The sequence below is a fragment of the Pleurodeles waltl genome, chromosome 9, assembly GCF_031143425.1.
Source record: "Pleurodeles waltl isolate 20211129_DDA chromosome 9, aPleWal1.hap1.20221129, whole genome shotgun sequence".
NCBI classification, from domain to species: domain Eukaryota; kingdom Metazoa; phylum Chordata; class Amphibia; order Caudata; family Salamandridae; genus Pleurodeles; species Pleurodeles waltl.
In genome coordinates, this window is record NC_090448.1 from 496,898,928 (window position 1) to 496,924,998 (window position 26,071).

The 26,071-nt window shown below is 40.9% G+C and overlaps 1 protein-coding gene across 2 annotated transcripts in view; it reads right to left on the reverse strand.

Annotated features, from left to right (window-relative positions):
* BRF1 (BRF1 general transcription factor IIIB subunit) overlaps positions 1 to 26,071 on the reverse strand; it is an 870,857-nt gene that overhangs the window by 754,593 nt on the left and 90,193 nt on the right. For both annotated transcript variants that reach the window (XM_069207335.1, XM_069207334.1), the window contains exon 2: positions 2,824 to 2,904. In XM_069207335.1, the coding sequence (XP_069063436.1) occupies positions 2,824 to 2,904 (81 nt within the window). The remainder of the gene's footprint in view (positions 1 to 2,823; positions 2,905 to 26,071) is intronic.

Sequence of the window (26,071 nt, forward strand, 5' to 3'; positions counted from 1 at the left end):
TACTCTGCGAGCCTGATCCGAAGCTGACCACTGATGACCTGAAGATGAAGACTGACTTGTTGCTGATCCATCCTGGATAGGTAGCTATGAAAATGTGACTGATGATTTTGTGCCTTTTCTTCTAGGTATCAACTGCCCTGTTACAGAGATTCACACTTAGGTAGATTTTTCCAAATTAATGTTTCCTCTAAATTGTTTTTGCATGAAGACCCACATGCCAATGCTAATCTTGATTAGGTAGGTTGTTAGTGGTGACGTTGACGGTGACAAATGACTGACGAACTTAATTGCTGAATTACATTATTAATGCCGATATTCATGGCTTATGGTGTTGCTTTGCTGCATATGTTTTCTTCAAGAAATAACGTCTTATATAACTGATTAATTAATGAAGAATTGATTTGACTAAAGATTGAATTAACAGATGATTAGAATTGTAAGGAATAGGGAATAAAACTTGTTAACCCTTTTCCTGAGTAGTGGTTATTCTTGAGCATTATGGCTTATAGTTGGTTTTCATAGAATATTCCTTGATTATTAATGTTATCTACTGTTTGCGGTCACTGAATGACTAGGATACTCCATGCGATTCAAAAGGTTCATCGACCTATATGCGTCCCCTTGTAAGCTTATTTACTAAGGACTGCGCGCGCTAGTACTCCCTACAATGTGTCAAGAACAAATTCCTACACAGACTATTGATGGCACCTAAAAATGTAGTAAATATCATCTGCCATGAGGAGCTGGTATTACGGCACATTGAAAATCTGATAGGTGTCGTCCCACTTCTGCTGTGGCTGAAATCCTGGTCAAATCCTGTGGCTAGTTTGGTACAAGATTGTTTGACTAATTGCATACAATTGTCTAATACCAATAGAATTCAATGGCTTACATTCATGTGAACTTCCTTCCGGAATTTAGGTCTGGAGGATATGTTTACTCATATAGAGTCCCTACCCATCAATGCAAAGGAAATGCTTAAAAAACGTTATACAGCTCGAAGCTTAGATTACAGGGGGCCTTGAACCTGAAAACCTTTGACCCCTATGTCCAGATTTCAACTACGATCTTGATGGAACCTTTTTTAACCTGTTTCCCGAGCTATTCATCATATTCCCTTCTTGTTTTATTTAGATTAAATCTGATACGCTTCAGAGTGGTCTTCCCGAAGCAATGTACCTTGCAAAAAGTGTTCCCGAATTGCCCCTGCTATACTTTTTCTAAGCAAAGCACGTCACTTTTTCTTATTTTGTTCACTTTATTCTGCTCCTAGACATGCTTTTATATTGCCCCTTTTACATGAATTACAAACTATTTCTCATAAGGAAGCATTGACTAGTGTCCAAAAATTGTCATCATTACAAATTTGTTATTCTGTTTTAAATTTTATCAGAGCTACTATCGCCATTAGGAAACTATACGAACTGGTGGATGCAGTTGTATATTAATTCAAGTTGGAACAGTATATATTCCTAGATTTGACTTTGTGATATTTGTTATATGTAAGTTATTGTATTTGCTGTTTATTTATGATGGTTTTATATACTACTTCGGCTCCGCTACTGTTTTTAGGTATCATTATGGAAGCATTGACACAAGTAATCGTGATTAGATTTGTATTTTTGCTACGTGAAAATGTTTTTCTATTTTATCCCAGATTACCTGCATTGCTTTTTAATTATTTAAATTTTTATGCACAATGTATCTGTACTTTTATGGCATCCTGCCGAATAAAGACATTTTGACTGAATATAATGTGTATTGCATGTTGTTACTGCGGAGGTTCAAATTATTAAATGGGTTGGGGGTCCCTGGCTTCTAATTGTTTCAGTGGGTCCGCCGAACCCAAAAGCTTAACAACACTGCCCTATAGAACGAGCACGTTGTTTGGGTTGAAATGTAAAGACTGTACCATGGCTGGGGACTTAACTTCCACTCTCAGGTCTGCTTTAATTAGTCCGTAAGCCGTGAGACTATCACCAGTTCAAGGCTAGAGCGATACCCCGTTAAACGCACATAAATCTTCCTAAATTGAACTGCTGCTGTCATTGAGAGGGGGGGCTCCCTTGGCTTCATGAGCGATTTAAAACACATGCTCTAATTCGAATGAAAGCATTTTATACTCAGAAAATGTCCTTGTCTTAAACAAATCTAAATTTTAGAATTTGCATTTATTCCGATAAAAAATAAAAATAAAAAAAAACACATCAAAAACGCACCACTGCAGGTCCCACAACAAAAAACGTGATTAAGGTGGACGAAGAGTTCAGTGTGTGAAACGGAGCATGTGATTCACCATGTGTCGACTGTCAGACATATAACGCAAGTCAGCAAAATTTCATGATGCAACATGACTCAGGAGACACAATACAGTACTATTCCATTAAGCGCCAACGCGGCTGTAAGAGAGAGAACAGCACACGATTATCCTAACCAAGGAAACGCAGCTGACGCAACGCTTCATTCAAATAAAACCGAGTGGGCGAGAAGCGGAAAGAAGAACGTGAAACTGGGTCAGAACTGGTGGACGAGAGGAGACGCATCAAAGGCCGGGAAGGAATACACCCACTCCGAGACCAGGGGTCACTGACAAACAACCTTCTATAATATCCCTCAGAGAAGGTCTATTCAAGAAAGGGATTGGCTTGAAGCTCTAATGCCTTCCGGAGAAAAACAGTTCTGTTGAGTTCTGGCGCATTTAACACAGAAAATAAAAGCCGTTTCCAGTCATTAACTCGAACCACGGCTTCAAAAGGTGAAATCAGAAATACGTCAATTAACGAACATCTAGAGACAATAATTTTTAACAGGAAGTTGAAGTACCATTCTGAAGTGTCTGTGCTCGGGACTCCTTTCCCAAATTTGTATGGAATCCTCCTCCCAGTGACGGTGCTTTACTCGAACCTGCAAAAGGCAAAGAGATAAAATTAGTTTTCAATAGAATTTGAAGGATCCAAAATGATCTATTCATGCAAACCTCATTATAGGTTTTAAAAAAACATCTGGAAGTAAGGCATGCAGGTTAGCCAATGAAGTAGTTTCGAATAATTAAAGATATATTTTAATCAACAATGAAAAATCTGAATGCCCCCAGTCTGTAGGCCTGTACCGTATTCAATGTTCTTTGTTACATTAAACAAAAGGAACATAAATGCTTTACAATCCTAGGGCACCAACTGCAAGCAAAATAAATGACAGGCGATCCACTCAGGTCAATCACACAAGGACCTTGTTACAGAAGGAGCACACTTTTACAATCTATTGCCCTCCTACGCCTCAGGGCACTGTGTGCAATTTACTTCCCAACACACAACTGTCCTCTGCCCCTGGGCTTCGCATATATAGAAAGCACAATGGACTTTACCGTCATTACAGCAGTGCAAAGCTTGTATAGGGCTGAATGCACTATTTGAGCATGTCCCCATTGTGGTACAAACAAATCACATTACCCTGTGTGATAACCTCAGCATCCCCAACCATAAACTAAATCAGATATTACATAAGAATAATGCCACAGAGGGTTAGGAACTAGAAACTGTATCAGAACAGTGAGGTCTGAGGCATGTGGACAGCCCCTTATCCTAAATTTCCCTTGGATTCCTCTCTTTGAGTTCCTAACAATTGTCGACCTGCAGGATTAGGGTGTCCAGACGTCCTGGACTTCCTGGTCAGTCCCGGTTTTCATGGACTATTCAGACGACCGGACAGTTTTAATTAAAACTGAAAAATGTCCCGGTTCTGTTGGAAGAGTCGGATAAGGTAGCACATTACATTTCAAGTAGAGTGCAGTCTGGCATTCCCTCTGGCCCTTTCTTGATAAATCATGGGAGGAAAAAGTTAATCATTTCATATATATATATATATATTTTTTTTTAAAGACTCCCCTGCTGTGCTGTAGTTTCTTAATGAAGCAGTACAGCAGGATGTAAAGAGGGGCTAAGTAGCAACGAGTAGATCCTCAAGATGACACCCATGTTTGTGAGCTTTCCCCTTAACTTTATCACAACTGAGAGGGGAGAGGAAGCATTTCATGAAAACAATGAGCTATTTTCGTTTAAATTGTGAAAAGTTGGGACATCTTTAATTCTAAGTCACATTTAAAATAGAGGTCTTGTACTGTTTTATTCTCCGGCCTATATTGTAACAAAGACAAATATATTTTTATGGATTCTTTTGCATCTTTCCATGTCCTACCACCAAAATTTCTCAGCAGGTTTCAGCACGCCTTGGATTTCAGAGAGAGATGGTAGACTTAGTACAGATGAAGGAAAATTTTCATGTGTTTAGGTGCATAATTAATCATTGGTCCTTATATGAAAGCAATTTAGTTAATACAGCTAATACTGTGCATAATAGTTGCATTTAATTCACTACAGTGCCATAACTTGGTCAATGCTGTCAAATAACTCTTTCCGTGCCCTTCAAGCAATGCAAAATTACAGTCCTACTTCTCTGTTTGTGGATTGTCACAGTTGTTTGTTTACAAAATCTGGTCACCCTATGCATAAATCCAACGCGGTAAGTCAAGAAACACAGAACGATCAATGCAGATGGAGAGAGGGTGAGGACTAGGAATACAAAAGTGACTGGAAGATATTCCACTCAGTCTTATGTCCCCCATCTCACTAATCACAACGTAGGAAGTAGAAGCAAAAGGGAAACAGGCATCAGCAAAGCCAACATGTTTAGTGTTGACCATTAGGTTTCTGGCTTTGTCAATACTTTTTTAGTTGTGTCATTGTTTTGTGAATCATAACTTTTAAGGAGCTGCCGGCCCCTCACTAATATAAAAAAGAACCTTGACTAAAAGTAAACATATTTTTGGCCCATAATGTATGCCTCAGTGAGAAGAATAACAAGCAATGGCAAAGCCAATAGGTTTCGCTTATGTGAGCTCTCTTGGCTTAGTCAAATGTTTTAGTCAGTTTTACAGCGGCACAGCTGGTGTGCAATATGGCTGAAAGAAAAAGTGTTGAGATGTGGTCATTGGTGGCCGTGTCATAGTGTTTTTTCTTATTTACTTTCAGCGGTGCTGTGCAAATTGCTAAGAAAAATATTGACAAAACCAAACAGCTTTTATGTATAGGAAACAAATTTGTCTCTTTCAATGTTGTTGTTTTTTTTTTTTTTTTTTTTTTACATTTTATTTTTAGGTGAGATGAGACGGTGTGGGGCGTGATAGGACACAAAACGAGGGATAGCAGGAGGAAGGTGGGACAAGGAACAAACAAGAGGCAGGGAGGTTGGAGTAAGACAAAGGGAGTTGGGAGGAGGGAGGGAGAAGTAACAGCATGAGGAGGGTAAGACAGGGCCAGTAGGAAGCAAGCAAACTGACGTGGCAGGATGGGGGCACTATGCTTTTTATTATTTATTTTTTTCCAAAGAAAAAACACACAGAAAAGAGAGCTATTTTTCAAAAAGGACGGAAGGACTAACTTCTTTCAAAGCAGACTTCAGCCACAAGCACTGCATTTAGCATGTAATGTACTGTGAAAAGCTCAGACAATTGGAGTATCGCGGTGGGAGAGGGAATTGACGTAGTTTGGCCAAGCACCTCCAGGGAGTACTTCACGCAGTCCCATACACTATGAAAGTAAACAACAACAAAAAAGTACCTTTGGAAGCATATGGCCAGAGGAAGGCTACTGACCATTAGCCAATGGCAGTGACCGGAAAAAGTACTTGGTCCCAAGGCAACGCAACAGCAGGACGGCAAAGTAACGAACAGCAGAGAGCAGGAAGTGAAAGCAGAGGAGGTACTGGCCAATCAGAAGAAAGGAAATTCGAGTGATGCTGGAATAAGCCAATGTTAAGTTCAGGTACATAAGGAGCTGGTTCTAAGCTCCTTTTAAGTTTTTTTTCATGATAGATTTCGCAAGCAGTGCACATGCAGGCAAAACTTAAAGTGTGAATTATAACAGACCAATGGATGAAGATAAATGGCTGAAAGTTCCTATAAGTATTATAGATACATATTTTGTCACAAAAAAAAAAAATACAAAGGTTACAGGGAAGTTATAGTTAGGTTCAGACTTTATATGCACAAAATCATAGAAATCCAGCTGTTAGAGCTATTTCAAGTAACTATAACCCGTGCCCAAAGGTAAGTATAACTCGCACTCCCGCCATGCACAGTTTTCTCATCAACAATTTAATTGCAAATGTTACAGTGGTATTATTCATGATGGCGTAGAAGATGTCATCAGTAATGTAATATCTGGGGTAATTAGCAGTACATGGCGAAAGCACAAGTTATTTATCTTAGGGCGCACGTTATACTTACTTGAAATAACTAACAGTTGAATTTCTATGGTTTTGTGCATGTAAAAATCTGAACCCAATTATAATGGCCCAGTAACCTTTGATTTTTTTTTGGTGAATTTTTAAGGTTCTCTCATTTTATTTCGTAACTATATTGTTTTTTCAGTGAATTTCTAGGGTTTTCTTAACGTTAATTAAAGATGTCCATTGCAATGCGCGGTGGAAGGAGGGGAGTTGACTGGTTGGATGCAGAGGATGGCCTGGCATTGTGCTGCCCCCAACCAAGCTTGCTGCTCCTGTTCCCCCTCCATTGTCCAAGCTCATGACCCTGCTCCCGTATTACAGCACTGTGTGGCCTTTGACCTGCTACTGCCCTTCCTGCCTGCCCTGAACAGTTAACTTGCTGTCCCATCCACCTCCTCCCTACCCTCTGCCATCACAGTCCATATACCAGCCCCTGCACTCCTGGTCCAAAGTGCTGCAACTGCCCTCCATTTAGTTTGATGTCCATGCCACTCCTCCTGCCCTGGACTGCCCAATTATATGCCCAATCATTGTCCTCTATTCTTAGCTTGCTGCCCCTACTCTCCTGCCACACAGATGTCTGTGTGCATGCCCCTGCTCCCTCCTTTTAGCCCAAAATGTAAAAGGGACCTGCCACAGTGTTCTGTGGGGCTGCCACTGCCCCTCCCACCTGCTTACAATTGTCAGATGGCTGCTGCCTGTCCCTGTCACCTCTACCCTGCCTGTCTGAATCCCATGCCCTTATCCCCTCTCTCCTGTTTTCCATGGTCCATTTTGCTGCCACTACCTTCTGCTTTCCATACTCTATTGTGCTGCAACTGCTCCTCTTGCCTGCCCTGTGTGGTCTGTTGTGAAGCCCCTTCTTTCTTCTGCCCTCTCTTGTCTGTGCCTGGCCCTTACCCCTCCTTTCTGTCCTCTATGGTTCTTTCTTCATGCCCCTGCCCACTTCCTCTTGCCAACCACGGCTGCTGTGCTGCCCGTACCCCTCCTGCTTGCCATGCACGGTCTTCTGTGCTGCCACAGCCCTGCCGACCTGTTCTGTGTGGTCAGCTTGCTGCACCCGACCTCCCTTCCACCTTCCCTCCGTTGTCCGCATGTATGCCATTATAGTCTCACTGTTGCCCTCCAAAGTGTGTTGTGAATACAGTGCCCATTCTGCCTGTCCTTCATGGTCAGCTTGCTGGTCCCGCCCTGCCCCCTTGGCCCTTGCACTTAGTTTTCCATGTTAAGGCCCCATTTCCCTCATCATGCCTTGTCTGGACCGTTATATTGCCCCTGCTACCTCCCTCCTGCCTTTCATGGTCTGTTATACTGCAACTGTCCCTCCTGTCTGTCCGGTATGGCTAGCCTGCTGCCCTTACTTCTTTACCCTCTGACTCTGATGTCCATGTGCATAGACTCATCACTTCCCTATTGTTTTCCATGGTCTGTTGTGCTGCACTGCCATCCCACTAGCCCTGTGTGGTATATTTTGCTGCTGCAACCCCGGACGCCTGCCCTGAAAGGTCAGTTTGGTGCCACTGCCCACTGTTATCCAAGTCATGTCCCTACCCCATTCCTCCAGCCCTCTGTGATTAAATGTACCATACTTGCCAACATTTTGAACTTGGTATAAGGGAGATTTTGGAAAAAGAAAAAAAAAGAAAAATTGATTTTCCCAATTGACTTACATTGAAAAAGAGGAGATTTTAGGCAGGAGATAGATATAATAAAGCCCTTTTAGACTTAAAAACTTTGAGAGTCTCCTGCTTGAATTGGGTCTATTGGCATGTATGGCTGTACTACCATTGCCACTTCCTTCTGTCCACAATGGTCTGTTATATCGCACCAGCCTCTCTTTCCTATCTGGCATGATTGGTTTGTTGCCCCTACCCCTCCCCGTTTCCCCTGCCCTTCATGGTCTGCTGTGCTGCCACTGCCCCTCCTGCCTGCCCAGCGTGGGCAACTTGTTGCCTCTGCACCCTTCTCCCTGCCCTCAATTATCCAAGCCCGTGCCCCTGATCTCTGCCTCCCCACAGTATTCTAATGAACAACTAGATTGCTAACATTCTAAATTACAAAAGTGGGACATGCCTGATGTAATCCAAGATGTAATATCTTAAGAATTTCCTTTAGAATTTATAAAAATGAGAGGGTCTAATTCCCACATAAATTATGGTTAGTGCACTAAAATGAGAACATATTTCTCAAAGTGTGAAAAGGCACTTTTAAATTACTTGATGCTTTTTTTATCCAGATGATCACTTATTATATGTTGCACTTAGGGAAGCGAATGTGATGTTACGACCAGAGCTGCAGATAATGGAACTAGGGAACCAGGTTTGAGTTTCAGTGTCAGCTCACTACTCTGATTATGGGCAAATCACTTAATCTCCCCATAACTAAAGTGCAAAAGGAATGTGTCCTTGTGTAATGTAACTGATGCTCATGTAAAGCACTCCAATAACTTCAGGTCAAGTCTACGCTATATAAAACTGCAAAAAAAAAAAAAAAAAAAAAAAAAAAAAAAGTGTTTTGCACACTTCGGTCACTAAGCTATACTCTGGCTACATTTTTGTGATATTTGCACTTTTTTTTTTCCTCTGGTGGCTATCTTGGGAGACTTATTGGTTATGAAGATCCCTAATCTCCTCATTTACTGCAGTATCCTCAGTAAAAAATGCTTTGTTTTCCACTTCAATCAAGATGGCGGTCGGAGATGCCATGCATTTGGCATAAATTCATAATGTTAGCACTCCAGTTGCTCATTGGAACACTGTAGTAAACTGCTTATCACTAGGAAGTTAACTGGCAGTTTGCTGCTGCTGTTGAAAGTGCATGTTTTAGTCTATATGTCAGAATGTTTCAATGAAACAGAAGAAAAAGATATTAGAGAGCTCACTTAAAACGCGTCCTAATTTTTCTTTCTACAGCACCAACCATAATGGAAACCTCACATTTTGCTTCTCTCTAAATTAAATGCTTTAAGGTTTATCAGTTTGATTCAATCGAGACGGTTTCAAGTATGCCACACCTTTATCATAACTAGCTGGTTTTTTTTAGAACACTCTGGGAAGCTGCAATAGAATATATATATATATATATATATATATATATATATATATATATATATATATATATATATATATATATATATATATATATATATATATATATATATATATATAAATATATATATAAAAACACACAGATCATTTGTGATTCCTACATGAAGCATTGCGAGCCCACACGCCAGGAGCAGTGCTGTGATGGCTGGCCGCAACCTGTGTAAAAAGTTGCGACCGGCATTTTATAATACATATCCCTTATGAGTTTTAAACTGCCCCCTTCCCCCTAGAAAACGGCACAACGGAGTCTCGAACCCTGCTGGAAAAAACATGTAAAAAAAAAATATACATTCATACACTCACTTACACACTAATACACACCCTCACAGACCCACTCAGTGACTCACAGACCCACTCAGTGACACATACCCACTCACAGACCCACTCACAGACACTCACATACAAACCCTCACACCCAGAGACACTCTCTCACACCTACTCTCACACCAGACACTCTCACAGTGACTTGCAACCAGACAGACACTCACACCCAGAGACACCATTTCACACCTATTCTTACATGCAGAGAGACCAGCCCTGTGGTCAACCCCTCCACGCATGGCCCAAGGCCGTGTGCATCATGGAGTTGTGTGGTTATGGGTTTGGCCGCAGGCCACGCCCTGCAGCCAACCTCGGCCGTGAGCAGAGCAGGGTTGGGATGGTTATAGGGGCTGGCTGCTTGCCGTGGCCACAGGCCAGGCCCTGCGGCCAACCTCCACTGTGCACGGCCAAAGGCTGTGCACAGCGGTGGTTGTATTGATGTACAGTTGTTAAAATTGCTTTCCTTTAAAAAACACATAGAAATTCACTGAAAAATAACAAAAGTTACAGGGACATTATAATTAGGAAATTGAATTAAAAAAAAAAAGAAATTTAGTTAAAAAAAAAAAAAGGAAGTCATAGGGACGTTATAATTAGGTTCAGGATTTCCTCGCAGAAATCCATAGAAATTCAACAGTTATAGTTAGTAAGTTCAAGTACCCTGCTAATTACCCCAGATATTACAGGCCTCATGAGAGCTTTCATTGCATCATAAAAATTATCAATGAAACAGCAATTTATTGAAGAAAAAACTGTGCATGGCATGGGCACGAGTTATAGTTACCTTAAGGCGCAATTTATATTTACTTAAAATAACTAACTATAACTGCTGAATTTCTATGGTTTTATGTGAGTAATTTCAGAACCTAAATATAACGTCCCTGTAACCTTTGTTTTTTTTCAGTGATTTTTTATATATATATGTAAATAAAATATTTCAGTTAAATCGAAAGGTCTTATCTAATAGCAGACGTAAAAAGATGGCAATTGTTACAGTCAGCTAGCATCAGCAGCATCCACTGCAGCCATGTCAGAGTGGGATATGTGGCACAGAGCTGGTGCCACGTATTTCAGCTTACAAAATCATGAGGCTGCCCTTCAGATGAAAACAATGGACACATGGCTGTAGAAGAGCTGAGGTTAACTTAGCTTTAATTGTGTGAACATACATTATTTCTGAATGTGATGTTTCTGCCTTCCTTTCAGTCATACATCCCTTTTCATAAAGCAGGAACTATCAGGTTTCTTTTAACTATTCAGCAATGGAACATCTCCTCTGCCCAGGTGAAACAAGACGGAGTCCATATTCAAATGAGGAGGATGGCATCAAGCTCACCTACCCGATAATGAATGGTAGCCCTGGCCAAACATATACAAAATGCCTGGAACAAACTTAAAGCCCAAGGTGTTTTTTGAGACCTCACAAAATGCGATCACTGAGAAACTAATTGTAGGAATTTCTCCCTATGTACGTAAGGCCACTGGAATATATCTCTGCTGACACAGACAGATCTTCAGGTGTCAGGCTTAAATGTTGTCAAGACAGCCTCATTCTTCATTATTCATTAGCTGTGTATCCCTTACGTAACTAATAGTAATGACATAATATTCAACGCCCAGGAGACAAATTCAAAGAGTCATTCAGCTAGAAGAGATGAAACAATTAAAAAAGGAGCATAACAACACCAAAGCAACATATGTTTAGGGCAATCTACAGTTTAAAGTCCAAGCTTTCCATCTAAGCATGTTTAGGGCTGGGTGATGACTGACATTTACTTCTGTGCAAGGGATTACCTTTTAATGACCTACATGGGGGGACACTGCCCGTGTCCAGAAACGAGAGATCGGAGGACTGAAATGCATCTAGCACATGCCATCAATGAGGATCACTGACAGAAGCTACTACATGCGAGTTTGTGGACAACTTTGGGAATGACTGACTAATGTACAAGCAAACAGGATCTTACCTGCCGAGTCTATGAGGTGTTATCTCCTAGAGAACAACAACCTACACCTATCCAAGATGTACATTTGCAGCATTTCAAGATCTACGATTGACCATTCAAGCAGAGGATACATATTAACATATTTTGAGCGATGTACAATTGGCTCCACAAATTTCACTTCTGTAGGTGAGCAATCACAAAAGAACCGTTTACTTCATTGCCAGGCTGTAAAGATCCGGTGATCGAAAAGACATTCAGTCTGACAGGGTGCTCTTCGGAAAGAGGGGGGCCCGCCTGGCACCAGAAAAGAGGTGTTTCCTTTTTTCTTTTTTTTAAATGTGCTGCAGATTTGCGTATCCGTAACAATTTTGCAGCAATTCTTTTTTAAAAATGTTTTTTGGCCCAGGTGCGCTAGGTCTAGGGGGTCAGAGTATTCCTCCCCTGCCACTTTTCTTTATTTTTTACTTTTTTGGGGGACTCGGCTGAGACAGAGTACCAAAAAGGCTGCTTATACTCCCCGGCTGAAGTATTGGTAGCCAATCAAATCTCAGCATGACATCTTTCGGATTGAGGAAGCTCTACGTCACAGGAGATAACATTTTATTTTTTTCTTTAATTACTCTAAAACTACTAAACAGATTTATACCAAATTTCTGGACCAAGAGCTACCTTTCTGCCGAATTTAGTGTAATTCCATCCAATGGTTCGGGCTGTAGTGGTGTTCAAAATGTCTATATGAAATTGCATGGCATTTTGGGACACATCTACTTTTTCTCTGCCCCGAAACTTTCAAGATAGCAGCTGAACTACGTGGGAAAAATGTTGATGGAGGCCATTCCAGGACTCAGGGACTTAGTCCCCTGTCCTGAAGTTAGACAAAAATAATATCAGGGGGCAGGGAAGGGATTACCCTGACCCCATACGCCACATGCGTGATACTCTGAGGGAAGGGGCTTAAATAAAAATAAAAAAAAATGGCGAAACACGCCGTGATCCTGCAGGATGGGGAGAAAAAAAAATGGTGGGGGAACTGCATTTACTATCTTTATGTCTCTAGGAGCACATCTCAGCAGTTTTATTCATAATTCATAAAGTAGTGTGAGGCTGTATGCCCCATCCTTGAGCCTCTAGAGGCCCTGGGGAGCCCTCTCTGGGGCACAATTTGTTTATATGGCCGCCAGAGGACCTGGGGAGCCCACCCAAAGGTGCAAAACTAGATAATATGTAGAGAGGGACCATGAGGTCCCATCCCCAAGCCTCCAGAGGCCGCAACAAGCCCAGCACTGAACCAAAATTACTTTAAACGGGTAGGTGGGCCAAAAGCCTCCCTCTCCTTGGCTCCAGGTAGCCCCCTGCTGGAGTATAAATTTATCAAAATGGGGAGGGATGCTGGGCAGCTCCCCTCCCTGAGCCGCAAAAGGCCACAGGAAGGCCACTTCTGGGGAGGACTACTTTCAGGGAGGGTGGCCACGTGGCTCCCTTCCCTGAGCCAATAATGACCCCAGGGACTGCATCTCCCAGGACACAGCGGTTTCCCAGCCCGCAGTAGCGCCAGCAAGGAAACCTGTGTTTGCTCTAGCTTGCCAGGACCATATTTTAATTTCCCAACAAGTCAGAGCATACCAAGTCTGCCCTCAGTGGGTGGGAGCTTTATAAATGCTCCCACCCTCTGGAAGTGGACTTTAGATCTGTTTCCCTACTCACACAGATACAAGTAGGGAAACAGATCAAAATATTGCTCCTGCCCACAAAGAGCTCCAGTGCATGCGGGGAGCCAGCTGGTGCCACGGGTGCCTCGGGGCTAACCTGCAGCCCCCAACAAGACTACCTATTACACATGAGGGCCCAGGGAATGGGGTCACCAGGGCCAATGGCAACATGGTTGTCCTTCTCTGGGAACTTAGAGGCTCGGGGAGGGGGGCCACGTGACCACCACCCCCCTCACTGAAATGAGTGGCCTTATGGGAAGGGGCCCCCAGGACCTACTGAGGCTCAGAGAAGGGGACCATGCGGGCCCCTCCTTTATTTTTAGTAACAGCCCTGGGAGGGGGCCCCCTACATTTTGAACTATACAAAGGCCCTGGGGGATGGGGTCTCCAGGGCCTAATGAGGCTGGGGGAGTGGCCATGCGAACACCCCTCCCCTTTACAATATACATGCCCTGTGGGATGGAGGTCCACAAGGCTATAATGGGTTCAAGCAGGGTGGGCCAAGCAGCTCACAGCACTTTAAAGAGAAAAAACAAAAAGGTGCTGAATATAGGATTCGCTGACCAAAAATAAGTTAGCTGAGACCACATGGCCCCTCTCCTCCTTAAAAAATGTAAGATACTGGTGATGAGGTACCAAGAGAAGGACCTTGTGGATACTTTCCATCGCACATGGCCATAGGCCGTGTGCAATGTGGGGTTGGCTTCCTTGGGGGTGGGTGGGTGTTGGCCATAGGCAAGGCCTTGTGGTCAACCCCCACCATGCACAGGGACAGGCTGTGCACAGTGTGGGGTTGCCTGCATTTAGGGATTGGACGCAGGGCCTGGCAGCAGTTCATACCTGCGGCGAACACCCCGCAATGCATGACTGAAAATTGTGCACATTGTGGGGTTGGGCAGCCTTTACGGTGGTTGTCAGTCTTGTGGTTAACCCCTCACTGCACATGGTCAAAGGGGCTAGGTGCATGTGGGTGTTTGGCTGCAGGCCAACCCCTCACCGTGCACAACAGGAGGCTGTGTGGAGTTATGGGGGGTGGCCAAAGGGCATGACTGCAGGACAGTCCTTGTGGCCAACCCACACTATGAAAGGCCAAAGGCTGTGCGCAGCGTGGGGTTGGTTGCATGTGAAGAGTTGGATTTACATATGAAAAAAAGGTTAAAGTAATATAATAGTTGGGAGAATTTGACTATGACAACATATTAATGGGCTAATTGACATGCTGTGTGACTGTAACAGCAACACCCCGAAATTGGCAAGCCAAAGAACCCCTGCCTGACTTTTCCCAGATGACGTTACTATTTTCAAAAACACCAATGGGACTGCAGAACATAAACCAGTTCTCGATTTCCTTCGAGAAGCATGGCCAGGAAATTCATAACATTTTGCCCACAGAGGTCATTTAGAGGCAAAAAAATGAAGTCAATTTCCTCCAACCTGGTGCAGGTTAAAGACTTTGATTATCAGGGGGTGAAGATTGCTAGTTCACTGTCACTGTAGTGAGGCCCCCTCAGACCCACGTTGATTCTCTGTTTTAGCTTCATTTTATAGTTTACCTTTTCCACATTCCAGCTGCATTCCTTTTTAGCAAAGATATTTTACACAGTTTACTTGAATGATATTATTCTAGGAATATATTACGCGAGTGGCTTGTGTTAGTTAGTGGTTCTCGGCATATAATAAACCAGTACATTCTGCTGAACACAGTACAAGATATCTTACTGCTTGTGTTGCACATTCAGGGACAGCTTCTAACAAGTAAACATATAATTGCATTAAAGCTGTGCCTCTAACACATTGTCGCTTTGATTAAATAAACAATGCACTGACCCGCAAGGGGCAGAGGGGCAATCCAGCCACATCCATCCTGGGACAAATGCTGTGTTTGTCATGCAGCTCTGCTGGTGCTAACTTCCCAGCCTCCCAAAAGGACTGCCATTCACACTCGAGGCTTACTCCTGATGCAGTTTCCAAGTATGGGGGCTAAGGCTAATCCCTTAGATTGGGCAAAGACAGAAGATACACCTACTGGGCTCTCAATATAGGCTTAGGTAGGAACCTCTAGAAATCATTTACCATGGTTGGATTGTTCATTCTCTTCACCATGTGGTTGCAACAATCACCTTCCACCCCGATAAGGTTAGCGGTTTGGGTGAGGCACTGTGACCTAGCCAGAAATTGGGCCAACAGTCTCTGATAGTTTGGAAGGTTAGTCCCTTACATTATGAAGTTTGGTCATCCTAATACGCAGTTCTACTATCTTAGGAATCGTATACCATCATGGGCTCCAAAACAGTGACGGGCCAGCTAACCATACAACATGCTAGGTCAACAGCCTTGAATAAGTTAAATTAATCTAACAGGTTTATACTATCAGTACTTATACTGCCACACAGTGCCCTACTTACACCAATTATTTAGATATGTGCATAAAGATAGTAATGGTAAACATAGGGTTTGGATAAGGAAATCCCAGATTCTTCTCAGTCAAGCTTTCTTGGAGGTGAAAACTCCAGGTTACTACCTTTGTTTAGATACATCAAGGCTTGGATGCAAAAGCTGGGCCTACATTTAGCCTGGGATAGGCCACAGCAGATAACTAAGGAAATGTCAGGGGAACTAAAGTTAAGATACTGGAAGCACATTGATGACAATTGGCAGTCCAAACCAGATATTGGTTCTCTGACAGGAAGTTTCCTAAACTTTAAGTGTAACATAGGATTTGAGCAGTTTTCAAATAAAATCTAGCCACCTCAAGTGAGATCCATCTTCTGAAAGTTCAGATATGGTGTTTTGCCACTGAACAAATTTAGAAGCTTGTGGTGGGTTTGTTTCGTCTCTCCCACCTGCTCTGTCTGCGACCAGGATAATTCCAATTTGCCATTCTTTGTCTACAGAACATCTAATGGATGCTATTCGGGTGTGAGTAGGTCATGTATTCTGTGTCCAGATAGCTATTTGTTTGCCTGGTGTGCAGGATGTAATATTTTACAAATATGATTCTGTAATGGTTGCAATGAGTATATACTTTACTAAGATTTTATTCTTATACAAGATATTGAGGAATTATGTATCTAACCTTTTAATCTTAATTTATGATGTATGCCTGTGTGATTTCATATCGCTATTTTATAGAGTACTATTATCTGAAATAATAATATTTTGTGTGTGTGTGTATATATCTATATATAGATATATATATATATATACAGGGATCGAAAAATTCACTCTACTTTCTGGCGAGTGGACAAAGAACAGGTGTTCTGTTCAGTCAGAAACTGAGTTAGCAATTAAGATGCCCTTAAATCTTATTCTTGTCACATTTGCTCTGTGTTCAAACACCGAGGTCCAAGGTCTAAAGTCAGTTTGTCTTCTCGCAATGCTAATACTTTTCCTTGGGACTGCAGAGTTCCAGGATTTTATAAGGTGAACTGTCTGACCTATGTGAAATGAAAGGCTTTTGGTATCAGCTTTTAACTACCATGCAACATTTATATAACAAAGTCAACTTTACAAACATTTCAAAATATATTTCAGTAGCTGTGAAAGACCATTTTTTTGTACTTCTGTGTGTTGAAAAAATATTATAATAGGATGACAAAAAAGTCATCACTTTACTTGGTGATGTGCAAATGATAAATGCTTTCTGAAACCCAATTTTCACAGAATATTGTTAATACATAATATAGTTTTATCAGTAAAGCTGCATGTTAGTGGAAAGGTTTTGGGACTAAACTAAGAAACACTCCTGCCCTGATGGCAAAGCTATTTGTAAACTAAGAGGCAAGTCATGCCTGGATCATGTGTACACAATATGTGGGCTAGATTTATCTTACATGGAGCAAACGTTTAGTTTATTTAATCAAACAAAAGAGGATCTTTCAACAGCAGAAATGCTGAACTCACATATTTGAAGGTACACTCATATGTGGGGATGAAGAAAAAGGCGACTGTAAAATACAATATTTGCCTAGGATCACACAATTTGAGACACGTGTCTGGGTCAAGTACATTACCATTAGGTCAAGTAGATTACTCAAGCTACTCGACCAGCAGGTCTAGTAACATTTTTATGATTTTTGGAGATATATATATATATATATATATATATTCCCAAAAGCGGGAGCGCAGAACCAGAGCTATGAATTTTAACAGCGTGTCAGCCACGGAGGTTCAAGAGAGAGAGAGAAGGCAGCACTGACAGCAATTCAGTTCCAGGAGCTAGCTCGTCAGGAGGCGTGTCAGTCAATAGTGGCACTGATTTAATATCCAAATTGAAGCGTTTGAAAACAATTAAAAGAGGTGACATCTCTAAATGGTGGGAAAGTAAATCACTGCAACAATACTAGGAAGTCGACAGAGTCCCACGAGGTTTTAGAATTTTGGTAGCTTCTAGCTATAAAAACCTAAATCCTGATATGCTTAAGGAAAGGGCAGAGAACAATAATGAATTATCAAGGCGTATGATGAGCATCTTGAGCAAATATAAAGAGATTAATAGAGAATAGTAGATGAAATTGAGAATATTCAAAAAGATCAGTAGGGCATTGAGAAATTCATCAGGGAGCTCAGAACAAGGCTGATTAAATTGGAACACTCAAGGCGAGAAAAACATTGAAGTTCAAGAGAGGCAAGACAGATTATGAAAGAGGGCAAATATTTACTTTTGCCAAAAGATTAGATAACAAACGTTGTCAACGTATGCCTGAAAGTAACAGAAGGAGCGAAAAGCAACTGCAGGAATATAGTGGTGTGCTCAGTTCTGAGGAAGATACAGATTTAGAAGAGTCTGGGCCAACAGGGGCAAGTATTCCATCTACAGGGGATTAATTTTATTTTTTAAGAGAAGACTGCAGGCTCAACCTGCAGCCTCAAACTCAGACTCAAAAAGATTGCAAAGAGGAAGAGGAAAAGAAAAAGATGCAGTACTACAAGAAAAAAAAAATACCACAGAGCACAGGCAAGAAACAGTAGAGGTGAGGGAGAACAATATTACAATCATCAATCTAACAAACATACAATTACATTGTGAAGAGCAAGTGCTCCAATTAGAACTACTGTTCTGCCCCCTCCCCCAAGACATACAGTATGTTCAAGCAAGAGAGGATTTATTCACGTTTGTACATACAATGAAATTACGAAAGTATTTTCTACTACAGCCAAATAAAAAAAAAAAGATAAGGAAGTTCCAGCAGCAAATATAGAGCATAGCAACCGGAGGGTTGTGGATCTGGAACTGATGATTGATTTACAGGAGCAGGAAAATGAGAAGTTGGGTCTCAATGAAACAATTACTGCAGACCCAGTCAGTGTGGACCAAAACATTGATATTTATGGAGAAGCTATTGCGTCATTTAAACCAAGGTCTAATTTTACACCATCTATGCCAAAAAAGGCACTAGATATTTTCAGCAAATTAGTGGTGGAAGAACTCATGAAATTGTACACTGACATCAACAAGAAGACTAATAAAGAGAGTATGTGTACAGACTATTGCGTTTTGATGGACAAATTGAAAATGAACACAGACTGTATCTTTAGGAACTCTGATAAAGGGGGGGTAATTTGGTTTTGTGGCCAAGACCAAAGTATATACAGGAAGCATATAAGCAATTGAATGACACATCACAAGTTTTCCTGACCATCATGAAGAATGTACATAGGGATTTCAATTTGCAATTGGTTGATTGGTGTGAAGTAAGTCTGCTAAGTTATGACGAATATCAATTTCTAAAAGTTGAGCACCCAAGAACAGAACACCTGTGATGTATTAGATTCCTTAATCCCTAAAGATAAAGATAACCCTACAGGGCATCCAATTATCTCTGCTATTGGAAGTGCATTCGAAAATACATAAAAATATGTGGATTTCTTTTTATGAGATATTGTGAGCAACCTGTCCTTGTACATACAAGATACAGGGGATTTTCTCAAAAAGATATGACAGACCCTGGGAAACAGATTACTTGATGATCTCAAAAGATGTAACATCTTTGTATACTAGTATACGACACTCAGATGTCTCCAGGGCAGTGAGGTATTTTTTGGGAACCCGATCTATTAACCTGTGGCAGCATACACCAATATTATCAATGATGCAAACATGCCCTGAAAGTAGTTTTCTGTTCAATAATGAATTGTTCCCTCAAAAACGTGGCACTGCAACGGGCACCTGCGTCACCCCCAGCTATGCAAATTTGCATATGGGCTGGTGGGAGGAGCAGGTGATCCAGACTCAGTATCAGACTGAGTGGGCAAAGCATGTAGTACATTGGAGTTGCTGTATAGATGACTGGTTTCCGATATGGAAGGGCACAGAAAGTAGTGCTAAATTATTTCTGGATAAGATCAATGAAAATGACCTCAATTTAAAGTTTAAGGGTACAATGAGTTGAATAGAGGTGAATTTCCTGGACCCAATTATATACATAAAAAACAACAGTGTGAAAAACGCAACTGTAGCGAGATCGTGTAAGAGGGTAAAGCTTTAGAGGAAATGACAAGCAGATTCCTGGACAGGAGCTATTCAAAATCCAATATTGAGGATGCAAAAATAAGAGCCAGTAAGAAATCAAGGGAACAGATGCTAGTTGACAAATCTATTAAGCCAAAAGACAAGCAACCAAATAGGAACGACTCCAACTTCAGATTTATCACAGAATATAACAGACAGGAAGGGGCAAAAAGATCCATCCTTTACAAATATTGGCATTTAACTAAGAACAGCCTGGTTTAGGGGAAGGTTGTGCCCCATAGGCCAGGGATAACATTCTGAAAAATCAATGTTGCAAGAATTGGTCAAGAGCAGCCCTGAGGCTAGCAAGCTAGCTAAAACTACTTGGCTGAGGCATCCAAAGGAGTTTTAAAATGTGGGAGTGTAAGGCATGTAAACATAGGATTACCATATCATCCTACAACACACTTTTTGCCAAGAAGAGTAAACCAATTCTGGGCAATTATCACTGCAAAACTGTTTTAGCAGTATATGTCTTACAATGCCCATGTAAGTTGATGTATATGGGGAGCACAGAGCTCTGTAGATCTGTTGAAATATTTTGCAATTGATGCTATCCGCATCAACAAGCGAGGAGGTGACAGAGAAAAGAGATTGAGACAGCATGGGTCGAGTTATATTTTAGACTTGAACTCCAAGACTCCCTATGTTCTTAATATTGAAGAAGATTTAAATACATATCTATAGAAAAGTTTCCCTTCTCTCAGAACCTGGGGCGTGTTTTCACTGTATGTTATATTAGTGTTATTTTATTTTTCATTTTATATTTTTTTCCAATATCTTTGGTTTGTGCCCTGAAGATTAGTGTGGAAGATGCAAAGCCCCTTTTTTGCCTCATTAGGTATCCCTTAGGCATAGTTAATGTGCAACATGAGGTACACCCACTTGGGATTAATTTTATGAATGAGACTTGATTGCATAACAACATGGGTACAGGTGTGATTAGTATGAAAAATAATATACCTACTTGGGTATGAAATACACATGGATGTAGATGTATTACACAAAAGGTAACCAATATATGAGCAAATCATTTGTTGGAAACATACAATGGATTATTAGGTATATGCTATGCCTCCCATTTTTATGCGCAGTGATTTTAGATGTTATGAAATAATGATTTCACATGAATGTGTATATCTATCCTATGTGAGCTTAAATGGATGAGCTAATATTGTGTTGGAAATTCACGATGTTAATTATGTGGTTTCAATGGCTCATGTATGTAGGTCATTGTGGCAACAGTAATCATGTCAGTATAGTTTTCGTGCACTATGTAATTTATGAGGCATTATGATGTTTTATTGGTTTAATTTTAAGTACTGTTTTCAACAAGTACTGAAATGTGATTATGAAACCCATATTTCTTAAGAAGTCTTTTTTACTGACATTGATCATGTTATGTTCGTGTTTAAACAACCACATTCCAAAAACAGCAACTTGACATCTGTGAGCAAGGCTGCGAGGCAGGCAAAATGCGTTCAATGGATTTAGGTGGCTGAAATAAATCTAGCACAACAATTAACAAGGAATACTTCGATTTCTGCGTGCGTTGCCGGCGCTTTTCCCCTGCCTACAAAAAAAAAAAGGGGAGAGGCAAAGTGTCTATGTATGTACGCGTGTGTATCTATCCATCTATAGATATATATCTATAGATGGATAGATACACACACACCCCAATATACTATATATATATATATATATATATATATATTTTATTGTTTACAGCCATTTCTTCTCTGATATTTTGTGTAACCAGTATTATGTTTTTATTTTCTTGTAGGGAGAAGAGGAAGGGACCCTGCTGGGTGTGAGAGGAGACCCAGGCTAGGGCACTCTGCCCTTTTCTCAAGGCAGTACTTGGGTGATATAACTTTTTTCTTTACTTTGAACTGATTATGTAAAGGGACCAGATATTTGAACTTATACTGTCTGTTATATGTGGGAGTGTTACAGCTAGGATTTAAATTGACTAACTTCGGGCATAGGTATATTTTCATAGGGCATCAGACACTATTGTTTTACACTTATTTAGTATTTTACTTTGGCCATATCATACAGGAAATAAGAGTATGTACATTGATATTTATCTACTGCCTAACCGAAATAGCAATGTCACACTGAATGCGATAAGTTAGTATCAAATAGGTTTTGCCCTATGTATAGCTAAAATGAAAGGTCATCAATCTTGAGATTTGATATAGTCCTATTGAAGTAGGAATTTAAATATACACCAGAGAGGTCACAGGCTGTGTAATTACTTACAGACAAAAGTGTTATGAATGTGGTCAGTACAAGATATTATACACAAATGAGTATTTTGTGACATACCCAGTTTCCCTACATATTTATTCAGGTTAAAGGGCCTGTAATCTTTTTTGTGGCGTATGACCTTAATGAACGATCATATTGAAAGATTTATACATTAGATGAATCTTCTTAGATTATATAATGTTATTTGTTTGCATTTAATGGAAAAGTATCATCAAGGGTGTGGAATTTAATAAACTATCTACTTGTCCACGGGATAGGTTGCTTCATAAATCTACACGTCCGGCAAAAAAATCTACTTGTCCCTTTGATGCCATGTAGTGCGGCGGCAAATTATGGCAGCAATCTCATTATGTAAGAGCTCTGATAATAGCTTCTCTGACTATGCCAGGGCTACTTCAGTCGTAGTGCTTGAATACTTGCAATTTTAATCCCTACTACAGCAATTTCCTTATATTACCACCTTTCTGCAGATCTACATACTAGCAGTAAGCAATAGTTACAGGGCTGGAATGCCTTTGAGTCGGCAAACCTACTAACTTGTATGTTTTAAGGATTTTCACCAGCTCTTCTCTATTCTTTTCCCATAACATGAAAGGTTGGAAATTTACTCCTGACAAGGGCAGGAGTAGAAGAGATTGGGGGGGGGGGAAAAAAAGTGTGGTTGGAGGGAAGTGAACTTGTAAACGCTCAACCGATTTTCACATGAGCAAATCTACACATGCATATTTGCTTGTGCTAAAATACAGTTATGTTTTCTAGGAGTACAATTTCCTAGTCTACTTCTGTAAGTTCTTGTGAATTCATGAAAGCCACCAATTCAAAGACTTATACAATGGGTGTATTTCTATGACTTTCTTTAAGAATTGGGTCCCTAATTAGGTTTGGCGTTAACAAAGGACATTTTGTTTTTATAACAACTCCCTCTCTCCCAGTCTGTCTCTCCCTCTCTCTCTCCCAGTCTGTCTCTCCCTCTCTCTCTCTCTCCCAGTCTGTCTCTCCCTCTCTCTCTCTCTCCCAGTCTGTCTCTCCCTCTCTCTCTCTCTCCCAGTCTGTCTCTCCCTCTCTCTCTCCCAGTCTGCCTCTCCCTCTCTCTCTCTCCCCGTATGTCTCTCCCTCTCTCTCCGTCTCTCCCTCCCTCCGTCTCTCCAAAGAAATAGCACCTAAAATTTCATAGTAGTGAAACATTTAATTTCCTACGTGCATTTTTTTCAGAACAATTTATTTTGAAAGAAAGGAATCATCACTTTTGCTTACAAGCTTCTGCAAACATTTGTATCGAATCAAAGCACATTGTGGGAGCATTATATTTAACCTCATATTGTAAAACTTTTCAAACGTGTGTACACTTTTTTTTTTTTTTTTTTTTTTTTTTTTTTAAACTGGAGCCACTGTCAGTAGCGCATTGTGACCTTAAAACGTTTATTTACAGTGCTCACATTAATAATGAAGGCTTATAAATAATGAACCATAAACACAAGTTTCGATTTTTAGCCTATTATTTTAAGATGGAGGGTGTTTATAGCATTATTCAATACTGTTTTGCAGATACTAATGTCAATTATGTCCAGAGACTTGGGGAACTACATTTTTACCCTCTATTGGACTCTAGATCTGCATTTATGGATTTGAATACGCCTTTGTGAAGAAGTTTAGGCTCGGGTATTCAGTTTGGAGTTTTATTGATATTCTTGTGGTTTAGGTAATGACGATTCCATTACTGTTGCCTTGAATAGGCGATGAGTTTGATGATCTAGTTCAAGGGGAGCACTGGGTGTCTAGTGTCATCTTCTAGTTGTACTTTTTTTTTTTTTTACTTTGCCTTTTGTCTACACACGGACTACCACTCAAACTCTCCTTTTCTCACTGGGTGCCAAATGGAGTTTCATATTTGGCTCCATTGGAGTGACTAATGGAGGGAGTGGCATGGCGTTGACGTTAACAGAAGGGCGTTCTTTTGGTGAAGGTAAGAATTATTTAGATTTTGCCAGAAGTGATTGAAATCCCAGAAGTGGTGGCTCTTCTCCATTTCAAGCACCCGTTATAATTTTGGACTGGTTTACTTTTGCTAAGTTGAGGACTGGGCACTGAGGGGGTGTGCGCCGTACTCCCAGCCGCCAACTGTTTTACTTTTTTGAGGAAGCACAAATCTGCCCAATCAAAACATGTACTCCTGGTTCCCAATGTGTGGGCGGAGTCAAATCCCCTCTCTAGTAATGCTCACATAATTGCCTGATGACAGCTGTGCTGTCAAGCCAGACCATGAAAAGGGTGGTTGTCAGTGCAATGAAGAGGTTAGCAGTAGTGAAAATGTACTCTGAGCCATCACTGGAAATATGATAAGGCATGCCTATTGAGGAGCATCATGTTCACTTCTAAAGGTTAAATGCACAGTTTTAGAGGTCCTATCCCAAGTGGAAAAAGACAGAGCAGAAACAGTCCAGTGTCTGGATACTAAGAAAGCAGAATGTCTTCATCTGAAACCTAAAGCATGACAAAAGGACATGATTTCATAAAGATATTTATATATTGTATGTTAATAAATACATTAGAGGAAGTAGGAACATGTTTGAAAATGTCTCTGTAGCAGAAGAATATGTTTAACTGAGACTTTTCGAAGAAGATTTGCAACAGGCAGAGGGCAATGATAATTGTGCAGGTTTAAAATGGGACTTGTTTAGTATGTTACAGCAGGCAGGCCTGTTAAGCCTTATCAACAAACAATACTCTATTAAAAAAAGGCAGCTATGCCGCTTCAGGTGATGATATGTTTATATCCTAGCAATGAGATAACTTCAACACAAAGGGCCTGATTATGACCTTGACGGATGGGATACTCCGTCACAAACATAACAGATATCCCACCCGCCGTTTTACAAGTTCCATTGGATATAATGGAAATAATACAGCAGACAGGATTTCCGTCACATTTGTGACGGAGTATCCCATCCACCACGGTCGTAATCAGGCCCGAAGTTTCCATTAGAATCGTATTCTGGCTACTTTCAATGGCCTGTCAACGAGGCTTGATAGAGTAGCTTTACGAAGATTAAAGACAACGAGCAATTGTCAATATTCAGATTTGCTTACTTTTTGTAAAATGAATTGTCTGCTAGGATTAGCAGATTCCTCCTTCCGCCAAAATTAAGCCATGCTTTGTTTTCTAAAAGCAAAATACTACAAGGGACATGGTTAAAATAATTGTAGATAGATTTGTTTCCGTTTCAGTTCTCCCGTTCACTCATGTCTTCGATTTTCACTGGTCTTCAAGTATTACAAATAAGCAACACCTACTGGTTTAGCAAGTCTGTGGAAATCCACAGGCTGGTTTTTGTGACCATGTCCCAAAAGCAGTGCCCCCCACCTCCCATAGATGGCTGATAAAACCAGCCTCCTCCAAGAGACATGGTTAGTCCACACAAGCTCAATTATCAACTCACCGTCCCTATAGATCACAATCCTCCAAACAAGCAGAAAAAAATGCATGTATGAAGCAACCTCAAGATCAACTTTTGAAAGTGGGATAATTCAAAACTGGAAAGGGGGGCACTAAGTTACTTACCTTCTGTGACACTCTTTCTGTTGGTACTCTAACAGGAGTCTCATTGTCTTGTGACTCATCACCTTGTAAAATAGCCCAGGCTCCAGACACAATCCTGAGAATCTTGCAATAGTGGCATTGCACCCCTGCACTTCATTGCGACTCTGTCCTACTTCCAGTCAGGATGAAAAAAGAGCCACATGTAGGTGTCATCCCTGCATTATCATCAATTTGGTCTTTGGTCTTTTTTGTGCCCTCAGATGCAAAACATAGCCAACAGTGACAATGTGGGAATCTATCTTGGAATCTTGTTAAATCCTGTAAGTCTGCTCCACAGAACAGGGAAGGGGGCTGGCAATGAGGAATCTGCAGTTAGATAA